General features: G+C 37.4%; 1 protein-coding gene across 31 annotated transcripts in view; it reads left to right on the top strand.

The window, feature by feature from the left end:
- The window catches only part of ANK2 (ankyrin 2), a 694,188-nt gene that overhangs the window by 597,712 nt on the left and 83,726 nt on the right, over window positions 1-12,750 (top strand). For all 31 annotated transcript variants that reach the window (XM_079154590.1, XM_079154588.1, XM_079154614.1 and 28 more), the window contains 5 exons: window positions 2,016-2,213; window positions 5,453-5,551; window positions 6,271-6,369; window positions 10,391-10,489; window positions 11,420-11,518. In XM_079154590.1, the coding sequence (XP_079010716.1) occupies window positions 2,016-2,213; window positions 5,453-5,551; window positions 6,271-6,369; window positions 10,391-10,489; window positions 11,420-11,518 (594 nt within the window). The remainder of the gene's footprint in view (window positions 1-2,015; window positions 2,214-5,452; window positions 5,552-6,270; window positions 6,370-10,390; window positions 10,490-11,419; window positions 11,519-12,750) is intronic.

Below are 12,750 nucleotides of genomic sequence, written 5' to 3'. Positions count from 1 at the left end.
GAAGAAGATTTCTTCCACTGTCTTTGTACAAATATGCCCATATATACTCTTGTGTCTATTTAAATTGAACATATTATATGTAAATAATAAAATGGGATATTATATATAAAAGTATATTGTACAAAATACCAAAATATTTTGTATATAAATGTTACATATAACAAACCATTATAACTTACATATATTTGTACACACACACACACACACACACACACACATATATCAGTATATCTCTTTCTACAATTTCATTACAATTTTCCCGGTCCCCAACACACAGTCCCTTGATCCTGGAAATTCCTTTCTTCTTTCTGTCAAAATCCAATACCTTCCCTGGAAGTAAAGGTAGGGTAGGGTGAGAGGAGTGTCAGCTACTTAGTTCTCAAAATGTTTACTCTTTGTGGAGTAGGGGATTCTTCAGATCTTGCAGGTTGACTCTCTACCAGGCATACCTCTTACACTGCCAGAATCAACTCCATCTTCAATGATCTCTTGTGTTGTTTTGTTAAAACATCTTTGTCTTCCTTCATATCAGTCTCATTAACAAATTCCCTGGTACTTTCTTACCTTCATAAAGCTTATGCTGCAGGAATGGGGGAAGTTGGGACTCAACAAGCTCATTGTAGCAAAAAGGAGATGCCTTAAGTTTATATGGTCCACAAAAATCTGTGTGGTATTCAGTAGGGGCCCATGACCAAGAGTGATATTCTCAAACAACTGGGGCACCTGGGACCTATGATCAGTGCCTGAAAAGGCTTTCAAGGATAGTGGCTGGATTTCCTTCAGCAGCTAAAACAGAAATATTATTTGTGAAAATGAACAATGCTTATTTTTGCTTGGGGAAATGGGAATAGTGAAGATACCATAGGACTCTTTGCAGATCAAGATTTGATGATGGCACAGAAAAACTTTTAAATTCTCAAAACTGCTTTTCATGTTTCAATACACTTTGCAGTTAGATTTGAGAAAAATACCATGTCCTAAAATACCTCTTAAGGTAGTCTTACAAGGAGCACTCCATCATTATACCACCTGTTCCTTCAGTGTGTCACAGTTAATGACAAAGCCACTGCTTTTCATCTTTATCACATGTTTTTTTTCATGGAAAATTTCACCAGATTTGATAAAGAAAAGGGGAAAAAACAATACATGTTCCAGAAATGCACTTGTTCCAGCGTTTTTGCTTTTTGTTTTCTTTTGACAAAGTATGAGGATTAGTGTTTGGGTCTCGTAAGCAATGCATGGATTATTCTGGTCAATCCACAAATTCCCACATTAAGCCAATTGCCTCATGTTTCTACTTTTGAGGCAGCAGGCTCTGAAGAAGAAAGGGAGATCCCATATTGAAAGTGATCCCAGGATTAATATAAGCCTATTTTGTTGCTCAATATCTTTTTCCATTCGAATGCAACCTCTTAGAGACAGAGGGCATGCCATGTGCACCTCTGTGTCCCTTCATACTGCCTGGCATCTGTTTGGTGCATTTGCTGAATGAGTGAGAGGTGCAATCCAATCAGAAGCATGCTCGTAGGAGTATTGTCATAAGATCATTGAAATAATCCCATGTTATTCTGTATGATTAAAACTACATCTGAAGGGTAGCATTCAGTTCCAGCTAGGACTTTGTGGCTCAAGGGTTAAGTGCCCCTGGGTTCAATCTCCAGTGCTAAAAAGAAAGAAAGGAATCAATCCATCCCAGGTACTTAAAAGACAGTCATGTAGAAAAGGAATTAGCCTATTTTCTCTGCTGTTCAGGAAAGAACCCATATATAAGGGGAGATGTTCAGCTTTAGGGCTTTCAAGTCTCTATCTATGTTATAGTGTAATGTGGTACTTTTTGACTTTGGTTGCAAATATTGGGAGTGGTTTGAATTGGAAATTTGTGATGGCTTAGAGTTTGGATTAACTGTCAGCTTACTTTTAACTTTTTTGTTGATTGCAGATTCTTACTTTCTTCAGAGATACATATTAGGTCAATGGTTAAGCTTACTATATGTATATATATGTTTTTGTTTTAGAATGGCTATACCCCTTTACATATTGCTGCCAAGAAGAATCAGATGCAGATAGCTTCCACACTCCTCAACTATGGAGCAGAGACTAATATTGTCACAAAGCAAGGAGTAACTCCACTTCATCTGGCCTCACAGGAGGGGCACACGGATATGGTCACTTTGCTTTTGGATAAGGGAGCCAATATCCACATGTCAACCAAGGTATTCTGATCTTGTCTCTTCTTGCTTCAGTCAAGAGACTTTTGGATGACTGTAAACAGAAAACAATCAAAGATAGCTTGGAACAAAAAGGGGGGATGTATACAAAGGAAACAGGGATGTATTACAGACCCTAAGAACTGAAGGAAGACAAACTTTATGAGGAACTAGAAAACCATGGGAAATGAGGGAGTTGGTCTCACAGATTCTCTGCTTGTGTGGCTACACTTCTGCATCTTGACTTTTCTCTGAAAGTCAGTTTTATTCACCTCTTTCTGTAGATCTACTTTCTCAACTTCTCTGTGTAGTGCCTGAACAGGCTACGCCGTATCTCCTCAGAGTTCATATTACCGTAGTTCAAAAAGTCAGCCCAGATTATCCTAGTTTATCCTGGTCCTGATTCCAAATTGAGAGAGAGAGAGAGAGAGAGAGAGAGAGAGAGAGAGAGAGAGAGAGAAAGGAGGAGGTTTGAGGGAGGAATGGAGAGAGATGATGGTTCCATCTGGAATTTGGCTTAAACAATTGGTTATCCTTCAGCACAGTCAAATGCCAGTCACCTCTGAGTAGGGGAAAGGAAACTCAGGAAAATATTGAGTTTCGAGCCAACTTCAGCCTAGCCAAAATGGTGGTCATTGTGTTTGATTGGAAAGTCAGTGTTATTTTTAATTTGCAATAATGATAAATATGTGTCAGAAATCAGTTCCCTATGTTTGCCTTGATGATATTCTTTCAAATATATTACTTCCTTTGAAAGAGTTTTAGCAGTCAGTCAGTCAAGAATATGAGTATTTTTGAATTACACTCTTTGCAATGAAAAAATATTCAACTCTGAATCAAAAATAATTATATTAACTTTATAAAAATGATTTCAATATTGTATTTGGGTGGTGTCCTAAGAATAAAGCCATGCTGGGTGTGGTGGTGCACACCTATTATTCAAGCAGCTTGGGAGACTGAGGCAGGAGGATCACAAGTTCAAAGCCAGCCTCAACAACTTAGTGAGGCCCTGAGCAATTCAGTGAGACCCTGTCTCTAAATAAAATATAAAAAAAGGGCTAGGAATGTGGCTCAGTGGTTAGGTACCCCAGGGTTTAACCCCAATACTAAAAATAAGAAAAGAAAGATAAAGCCATGATGTATTTGTCACTAGAGCAAAACTTTCCTACATATGATGTTCCAATATATCTGAATGATAATATAATACATAGACTCTCTGTGTAAGAAGTATAAACTTGCCTTTTGGTTGGTATTATAATAAGAATGCAATTATAAAAATATATTGAATAAGAAGCAAAACCAATAATAAATTTTCCCATTGATTTTGGTACCACCTACAATCAATAATTTCATTCTCTCCAAATTTCTCAGTAAGAACTGTAATATGGAAATGATATTATATTCCTTAACCAATCACCGTGTAACAATAAAATAAAACACTTGTAGTCCACTACTACATTTAGGCAATAGCTGACATTTTTTTTTTTAAAAGAACCCCATCAACATCTTCTGGTTTTTTTTATTTATTAGGAAGGCTTTTATATTTGAATTGTGCATGCAAGTTTATCATAAACTACAGAAGATTTTCATACTGGCTGCTAGTTTTTAATCTTATATTATATAAAATTCATTCTGAAAATAGAGGAGAAAACATCACAGATATTTGACATGCCACTAAAAATGTCTTTGAGATAATTGATGATCACTTTATTTAATGATCATTTCTATGAATTTTTAAACAGACCCACTATCTCTGTAAAAATAAATAATCTCATATTTGCTGTTCTGAGGCAGAGAAATCCATATGAGGAAGAACCCATTGTTTTGTCCTAATATTCAGAGTTCTTATACTTTAGGATTAAATAATATTTGATTAGATGTGATGAAATTTTAGTGCAAAAGGGTGTCTTCTATCTTACCCTGATGTTTTGTGCACCTCAAAGCTGAACTCAGCCAGAGTTCCAAAGATTAAAAATCCCAGATTCTGAAATAAAAGATACCTCCTCTCAACTTGTAGAACACTTTTCTCTCTGTAGGTGTTACTTATATACATTTTTTTAAAGGTAAGAGCACTTAGTGATTTCTAGTTGGCACGTTGGCTGGAGATCGTGGGTTTTGAAGAGTGAGGCTTAGCCTTCTCAGCCTCAGTGCTCATGAAGAGGCCTGCAAAGTGATGGTCAACAGGACTGATCAGCTTCAGCTGGATGTGACTTGGGGGTGAGAGAGTGCACAGGTCGATACTCAGTGTACAGTTGCAGGATATGCAAAAAGAGGATGAATATACAAGGTCTTGGAGCAATAGTTGGAAGAGAGAAGCATTTGGTATGAATGTGCTGTAAGCTTGAATATAAGATCTGTAAAGGCAGGAACTTTTGTTCCTGGCTGTGTTCAAGTGCCTAGAATACTTCCTTGCATATGAAAGGAACTAAAAAAAAAAATGACTGTTAAACACACAAATGACTTCACTTTTAAAGTTATTCTTTCAATCTCAATTTTGCTGGATGGAAGCTGCTTGTACATAACAAGATTACAGACAGTGGCATTGATTGAACAAATCACTTCTTCCCCTCCTTTCTTCATTCCTTTATTTTTGATTAATCTGTAACTGAATTTTAATTGCATCTTCAAATAAAATAGTTCCTTTGATGAATACATGCCCAACATTTTTACATAAAACAGACCCATTTATGGTGCTGTGCAAATTATAGGGTTACATTTTAAAATTTAGTGTCAAGAAGAACTCCAAACACACACACACACACACACAATACTCTCTTTGGGTACTGGAAAAAATTACTCTGAAATGATTTCCTATAACCCCATTTATTTTCTAAACATTGATATGATATTTTATTGATGAAGATATGGATTATTGCTATAGTTATAAAGCAGCAGTAATATTTGGTTGATCAATTAATTAAGTAAATAAATAGACTCAGCAGGAGCAGTTGAGTTTAAAATGAATATTGTTTGGAGACTTTTAAGGTAAGTTATTTTAAAGTCTCTCATCATAAACACCTAGTTAGAAAATAGAAAATGTAATTTGCTGAAGGTTTTGATTAACTTTAAGAATAAGCCTTGGATGAAAAATTTTATTAACTTAAAGAGTTTGTCTTAGATATCAAAAGCTGCAGTTTCTGCGGAGAGGTTATGCATTTTCCAGGGTTTTTTTCAAGATATAGATGTAGATGATACAATACATTTTCCTCTTCAAATATGCTCTTTCCATTCCATTTTCTCCATAGAGTGGACTCACCTCCTTACACCTTGCAGCTCAAGAAGATAAAGTAAATGTTGCTGAAATTCTCACTAAGCATGGGGCCGACCAAGACGCTCATACAAAGGTGAAGTTAATCAGTGTCCATATTATGATGGTGTCTGACTTGAATGATTTCCAATAGTCCTCAATTGGGTCAGCCCGTGTCCAGCCCCCTCCTGTCTCCTCCAGAAATCCATTCTAAAGCATAAAGCTTCAGAACACAGAGCTAGAGTGGTTCCTGGTATTTGAAGGAATCAGATCCAACTGGACCACATGGTATCAGGACCCTTCATGAGAAGACTCCAGTTTTGCAGGCTTAAGTCCATCTTCTGCCTTGTTGCCTTAGCTAGTCCAAATGGCTCATTCTTTTCCTCCTGTGCTTGCTCACCTCCATGCACTGGAAATGCATTTCCCCATTCAAGTCACTGAATTCTTACCCTTTCTTTAAGCTCACCTTAGCTTCACCTTCCCTGAGTTTCCTCCTGAATGTCCTATCAAAGTCACTCTTTCATTTCTGTTTTTAGATGATAATCATTTTGTGCATCTCTCTTTGCTTCTTTTCAAATTAAATCACACAGTCTGATCTGCCTTGCTGATATAAAGTTTCATGTGCTCTGGGGTCTGTTCATATCCATATTTGTACCCATGGGATACATATATAATCTGCTGAATAATATTTATATAATCAAATTGAGTTTCAACCCATCCTATAATAACTGAAATTCTGTCCAATCCCTCTCCCTTTGAATATTAACTACTGGAGCATTAACGTTTCTACTTTATGATTTTATTTATTATTTACAGCTTGGTTATACTCCTTTAATTGTGGCCTGTCACTATGGAAATGTGAAAATGGTCAACTTTCTTCTGAAGCAGGGAGCAAATGTTAATGCAAAAACCAAGGTAAAATATTGTATACATTTTCCTTTTCTATAAGCCAAAAGGTTTGCCATCTGGATACTTGACTAGCTACCATATTCACAATTTTTTTTTTTTCTTTTCCTTTTTAGTTCTCTTAAAGTGATTTTGAGGAGGCAATGTAGTTTTGTAATTGTTTGAGACTTTTCATTCTAATAACCTTTGACAGCCATGTGGGTTAGCTTCAGAACTGCTTCTGTTACAAAGCTAAAGTAGCTGACACTGCTTTAACAATTTACCACAGGACACCACAGATGCCTGCTAGGACACCCTGATGTTCTGGCAGGTTTCCTTTACTTTGTTTCAGGGCCTTGGCCCCCTTACCTCTAACTCCTTGTCCCCTCATGAGGAAGGGCAGACAGGCAGGCTAGACTGCACGCCTTTCATTTTTAACAAACTCTGTCATTTTGGGAACATTGCTGGGTCATGCTCAGTGGGACAATAATGTGTTAAGGCCTGGGTTGGAAGTTCTCAAGGATAATGCAAAGCTGATTTAAACCAACAGCTTTCCCCAGAGGAATCTGAAGGCTTCTATGCAACAAAGCAAGGTCAGAACATCACCCCACAATTCAGTTCACTTAAATTGGTTCAAGTTAAAGAGAAATCCACAATATAATCACTGCTGTTATGTATAATGTAACTCACATCTCCAGGTCCTTTGGTCCAAAGGAATATCTGCATGTTGTTTTGTAAGTTCACATGTCAGAAATTCCTAATTGCAGCTCAAGTAAATTAGTGTGAGCACATTTAGAAATTTTCTAGATGCTACTAAATGGAAATATATAGAAATTTTGTAAGTCAGTATTTCTTTTCATATCCTCTCAGAAACAGAAAAAAAAATCATGTCTATACATAAGCACATTATAGCTAATTTTAAACAAAGTTATTTTGTAAATTATGAAGAATGCTGTCACATTTGAGATTCGAACTTACAGTTTTACTCTAGCAAGAATAGCTGCTGTCTACTTTCCGACCAATTCTTGAGTTTTCATGAAATTTGACTTCGAAACTTGTTTAAAAGCTCTCATGTGAATTTTCAGACATTAACTTCTAGCACCATTTTGCTGAGCTAGTTCACATATAAGCACTTAAGGAAAGACATTTCTGTTGAAATGCAGATATTTTTCTGAAATGCACAAATACAACAATTCAATGAGATGAAGGCAGGGCTTGAAAATGTTTAACGTGCTTTTCGTTATGTGTTTGGTTGTTGAGGTGGTTATAATATTAGAAGCAATCACTATGTTGTCTAGACAATATCACTGGCCTCCCTGGAATTAGATCTACATCAAGTGAACATTAGGTTGAGAGAAATATCTCATTTTAACATTTAATTTTTAAAGGTGGACTATGAAACTTTTACTGTTGCTTTTGGAACCATATTCTTTAGGTGTTTAGATAGATATAAACCTCAAATGAAATCTTTTAATAAACCTTTTAGAATTTTTTCACATAGAATGATATCTCTGAAGAAGAAATTACATTTTCTTTCTGACATTTCATGTGTAACCATAGTCACTAAAGAATTGGTTCTGTGCTTTGAAAGAGAGAAAATATGTATTACTTTTACTTTCTAACTACTTATAACTTGGTATATGACTTGGAAAACTAAACTTGCTTTTATGGAATGATTAATTGCTTAAAATTAGAATTAAAAGCCCTGTCACATTGGTTTGAGGCAAATCAAACTTGGTTAGTTACCTTGTGAAGAAGGTTTAGAACTTTGGCATATTATTAAAGAACATTTTCTTCATTAAATATGTTGCAAAGATTAATATAGTTCTTTAACAAGGAAAAAATGCAAAACAAAACAATGTTTGCTAGCATTTTTATATAATTTGGTAAGCTAAGAAGTACTTCATGGACAACTTATTTGATTCTTCATCTAACTTGATATCTTGGCCATATTTATTTTACAGAAAAGAAAATTGGTATTTGGAGGGGTTTGGAGATTTGCTAATTGGTTGGTATAACTAGGTTTAGAGCTCCTAGCCAGATGGGCCTATGAGCATATATTAAGCTTCAACCTAATATTCTTGTAAAGATTTCTGAGTTGCTCCAACTTTCCTGGCAAATGTCCTCATTCACCAGAGGCTTTAGATAAAGACAAGTTTAAATCAAGCCTGGGAGAAATTTTCCTGGTCACAGTGTCCATTGAGGGCTCCATATACTGTGATTTACTGAGGCGACTGTTACTTCATTATTATTAATATTATTATTAATTATTATTAATATTATTATTAATTATTATTAATCTCAGTTTGGCATTATTTGTATAGATATTCTATATTAATTTATATTATACTAATATGTTAATTCATCATACACAATGTTCATTTATATTCTAAGTTTTTTAGTATATAGTGTTTGGTAAGTAAATGCTTATCTGGGTGATACTGAAGAGACAAACTAAATTTCTTGGGTAGAACATTGTAAACACAATGGAAAGGAAAAATTTTTAGGAAAAGAAATATCACTTGCTTAATGCTCCTGAAATATCTATGGATTACCTTATTTGGGAGCAGAGTCCATGCAATAACTATAGGTTTCTTAGAGTTCCTGTAATTTGTTTGTGTTTCCAGATTTCCTGGGATTATTCCACTGTAAAGTAGGCTCAAGACTTCTATCTAACATGGCAGAGCTGAGAATGTGCTAGACTTAAGATACTCAGCCAGAAAGACCCTCACAGGAACATTCCTATGGACAGAAAGGCCATGTGAATGTATAGAAATAATCATGTGACACCCATGTATATAAATAGGCACTTGGTATTGTTAGGATAAGCAGATATGCATGTTGATCATGAGGTCACAGTGACATTGGATAAATGGGATGTATAAGCTTAGGATGTGAATGGGCCTCTCAGCACTGCTAGCCCAAGTGCATCAGAAGTACATAGATAAAAATTTATCAGTGATGAGGCAAGTAGATTTAAAAAGTAGTTCTGATAACCCCTGGTTGCCATGGTCTGCCACATACAATCTGAACCTGGAATGACTGGAGAAATTACTTAACTGTTATTTTCAGTTTCATCATCTCTGAAATGGGGAAAAACATCCATTTATCCAGTCATTTGTTCATCACTCATTTAATCAACCATTATTTATAAAACACCTATCGTGTACCAAGCATCCTCATTTCAGAGTGATGATGATTAAAAGACAAAACTCTAAGGTCCTGTATCTGGCACAAAATGAATGCTCAATAAATGATGGCTATTATTGTATTTCCTGGGATTCTAGTGCAGCTTTTAAAATTAATGTGAATATGCAACTAACCTGTTTCACTTAACCACCCACTACAGTTCTGAGCAAGACTGACCTCACACCAACCTTAACAGCAATTTCTCACAAATTCTGGATTACAGAGCTTTCATCTATGTGAAAGTTTATACCTGAATATTAAAAACCTAATTTTTAAAGACTATTTTTTTTTTTTTTGGTGCAGGGATGAGGGTGGGCCACTCAGCTTCCTATGAAGTCTTCTTACCTCCAAGTACATGTGTGCTCTTCTGTATCCAAAGCTATTCCCTGAAATGAATATGAGACTTAAATTTACTTTCATTGATTTAGAATCTCAAATGTTAACCCAAAGATTCTGTTAGGGAAGTCATAGGCAAGCAGGGCTTGTGTGATCTGACCCTCTGCCGCCTTCATTTAAAAACAAGCTTACTTTCCCTGTTGCCTAGGGGAGACATCATAGAGATAATGCCCTTTCCTATTTTAAATCTCCTCTCCACCCATTTTTAATGCTAATTGGTTAAAATGTAATAATAGTTATAATTTGGAGTCTGTTTATCTTGTGTTTCATAACCTAGTCTCTTCTCTTTGTTCAGCAGACCATAAGGTGTGAGGGAGTGTTTGTTGCTGAGAAATGGGTTGCTGGGAATATTGGCTCCAAATAAACATCCTTAATAATTTTGTTGTAAATAAGATAAAGAAATTAAAAATGAAGGCTAACCTAGTTTTCTTCTCCCTCTGTAAATGGATGCCATCGTTGTCCACAGAATGGCTATACACCTTTGCACCAGGCTGCCCAGCAGGGCCACACGCACATCATCAATGTCCTGCTCCAGCACGGGGCCAAGCCCAACGCCACTACTGCGGTAAGGCAGGCACCATTGTCCCTCCCCAAGCTTTCTTCTTCCTCCCCTGCTGTCCTCTTGTCTGACCTAAGTTCTGATACATCCTCCCTAAGTAAGCTCCTGGACTGTGGAAAGTCCCAGATTTCTAGAAAACCCTTCCCAGAAATCAGTGTGACTTCCTGGGAGTGCTGATCCTGAGAGGGAAAACAGTTGGCCAGACTCAGTTGGCTCTCTGTAGAGTGGGGCCCTCCTCTTGGGCTGCTGGAAGGACTCTGCTTACAGCTGGCTCTCAGATGTGTATGCAGATCAACCCCTCCCGCCCTCCCTGCCTTCTTAAGGGAGCTCAGTTTGGGGGCTGCTAGCTTAGACAAAGCTCATTGGGATGTGGAGCATTGAAATGTAAACTAAGTGGTGCAGTTAAACAAACTGGGATCCCAGGAGGCTGGGCTCCATGCAGCCTGAATTGCTTGCTCCTGTTAATTTGCTGCAGAGTAAGCTCCTGCACAGCTGTAGCTTGAATATGTTACTGTGTTCCCTATGGTAACATCTTACCTGCAGCAGTTGGCCTGACCTCCGTGAGGAGCAAGTGTACTTGGTGCTCCCCAATAATTCTGGGAGGCATCGTCCTCCATCCAAGAGGTACTTTCCTAGGCCCAGTCCCGTAGCCTATGAGGCATTTGACAATCTCAGGGTTAAAACACCAAGTGCTTCTTATTAAAAAGAGCAGGCAGATGCAAACTTGTTGTGTTACCATGGTGACCTGGTCTATGGTCTAAAGAAGTTACAAAGACAGATTTAGATGTAATGGTAAAAACTAGTGATTTTCCTAAGCTGTGCCTTGTTTTGGAAGGAAATGCTGGCTCATGCAGAGCCACGGGTGATCTCATTGGCTCACATCTCAGTCCTCCCTCTCATTTCTCACTCTCTTCCCCTCTTTCACTCTCTCTTCAGAATGGTAACACTGCCTTGGCGATTGCTAAGCGTCTGGGCTACATCTCCGTGGTCGACACCCTGAAGGTTGTGACCGAGGAGGTCACCACCACCACCACGGTGAGTACAAGTGACAGATGGGCTTCTGCCCTGTCTTCTTGGTTTTCCAGTCACATACTTTTTCATTCATGCTGTTTGGAGCTTTTAGAGTTGAACTTTCGTTGACTGCATTGCAGAACATACACAGAAGCATGCAGGTGCAAATGCTTTACACAAGGGACAAGGGGCTTTGGGCTTCTTCTACTCAACATAATTCCACATAATGTGTGTGAATATAGTTTTGCAATATTTAGTATCTCTTTCTGTAACACCACCCCCCCGCCCTTTCCCTTTACTTGTGTGTGACACGTACTGCTAGCAGAGTGGCAGCACACTCCGAAGCAAACTTCTTGATCTTAGCCAGCAGGTCCGGTTGCCTGTAGACAGACCCTGACTGACCTTCCTGTGCACTGTGCTCCTGACCCTGGAGGGGTCAAATGCACTCCCAATGACAACAATTTTCCCTAACTTTTCTTCTTATTTCTGATTATTTTATTCAAAAAGAAAATTCCATGTGCTTAGTAGATTTTTAAAATTTTTCATCCTTTTATCACGACAACTGATTCTTTAGCAAACAGTGATGATCACTGGCCTTTGCCAGAGAAACTCTGCAAGAGTGAACACCCTGACAATCATGAGTCCCGTTGCTCTCATACAGTTCAGCTGGAGTGAAGCCTAAAGGAGGCCCTCTCAGAGGGGGCTCCTGGCAGAAAGTGGAAATGCTATTATATTTGCATTTATTTGCTTATTCGCTTTTTCACTTCAGCACAAACTCCAAGAACAATAACTTTTCAATTTATGTTTGTAAAGTAGAAAATTAGAACAACAGTAAAACATTAGATGTAAAGCCAGTAATACCATAAATCAACAAATAAGGAATTCTGAAGAGGATTCTAGTAAATGCCCCAAGACAGGAATGATGCAAAAAGAGTTTTGGAACACTTGGTTCTTTTGATAGATAGAGGAAAAAGAAAAGAATTTTGCTTTCCAGGGTGATGGAAAGTCCCTACTGACATCCGTTGAAGTAGATGGAATAAGTTGGTTTAACGTGCAGTTTTAAATAGAGTGGAGTATGATTTATTAATGAACTGCAAGATACAGACTGAATTTAAATGGGAGAGAATAGGACTGCTTGTTTTCTCCAGCAGAATCTTAAAACATTTAGCCAGTACACCACAACAATGTTTTAAAGATTTAAAGTATAGCTTTAATAAATTATATAGGAGAAAAACGGTCTTCTCACTGCCTAGCAC

The sequence above is a fragment of the Sciurus vulgaris genome (genome assembly GCF_902686455.1).
Source record: "Sciurus vulgaris genome assembly, chromosome: 9".
NCBI classification, from domain to species: domain Eukaryota; kingdom Metazoa; phylum Chordata; class Mammalia; order Rodentia; family Sciuridae; genus Sciurus; species Sciurus vulgaris.
Note: the sequence above shows the minus strand (reverse complement) of the source record. Positions and strands in the feature narration are given on the sequence as shown.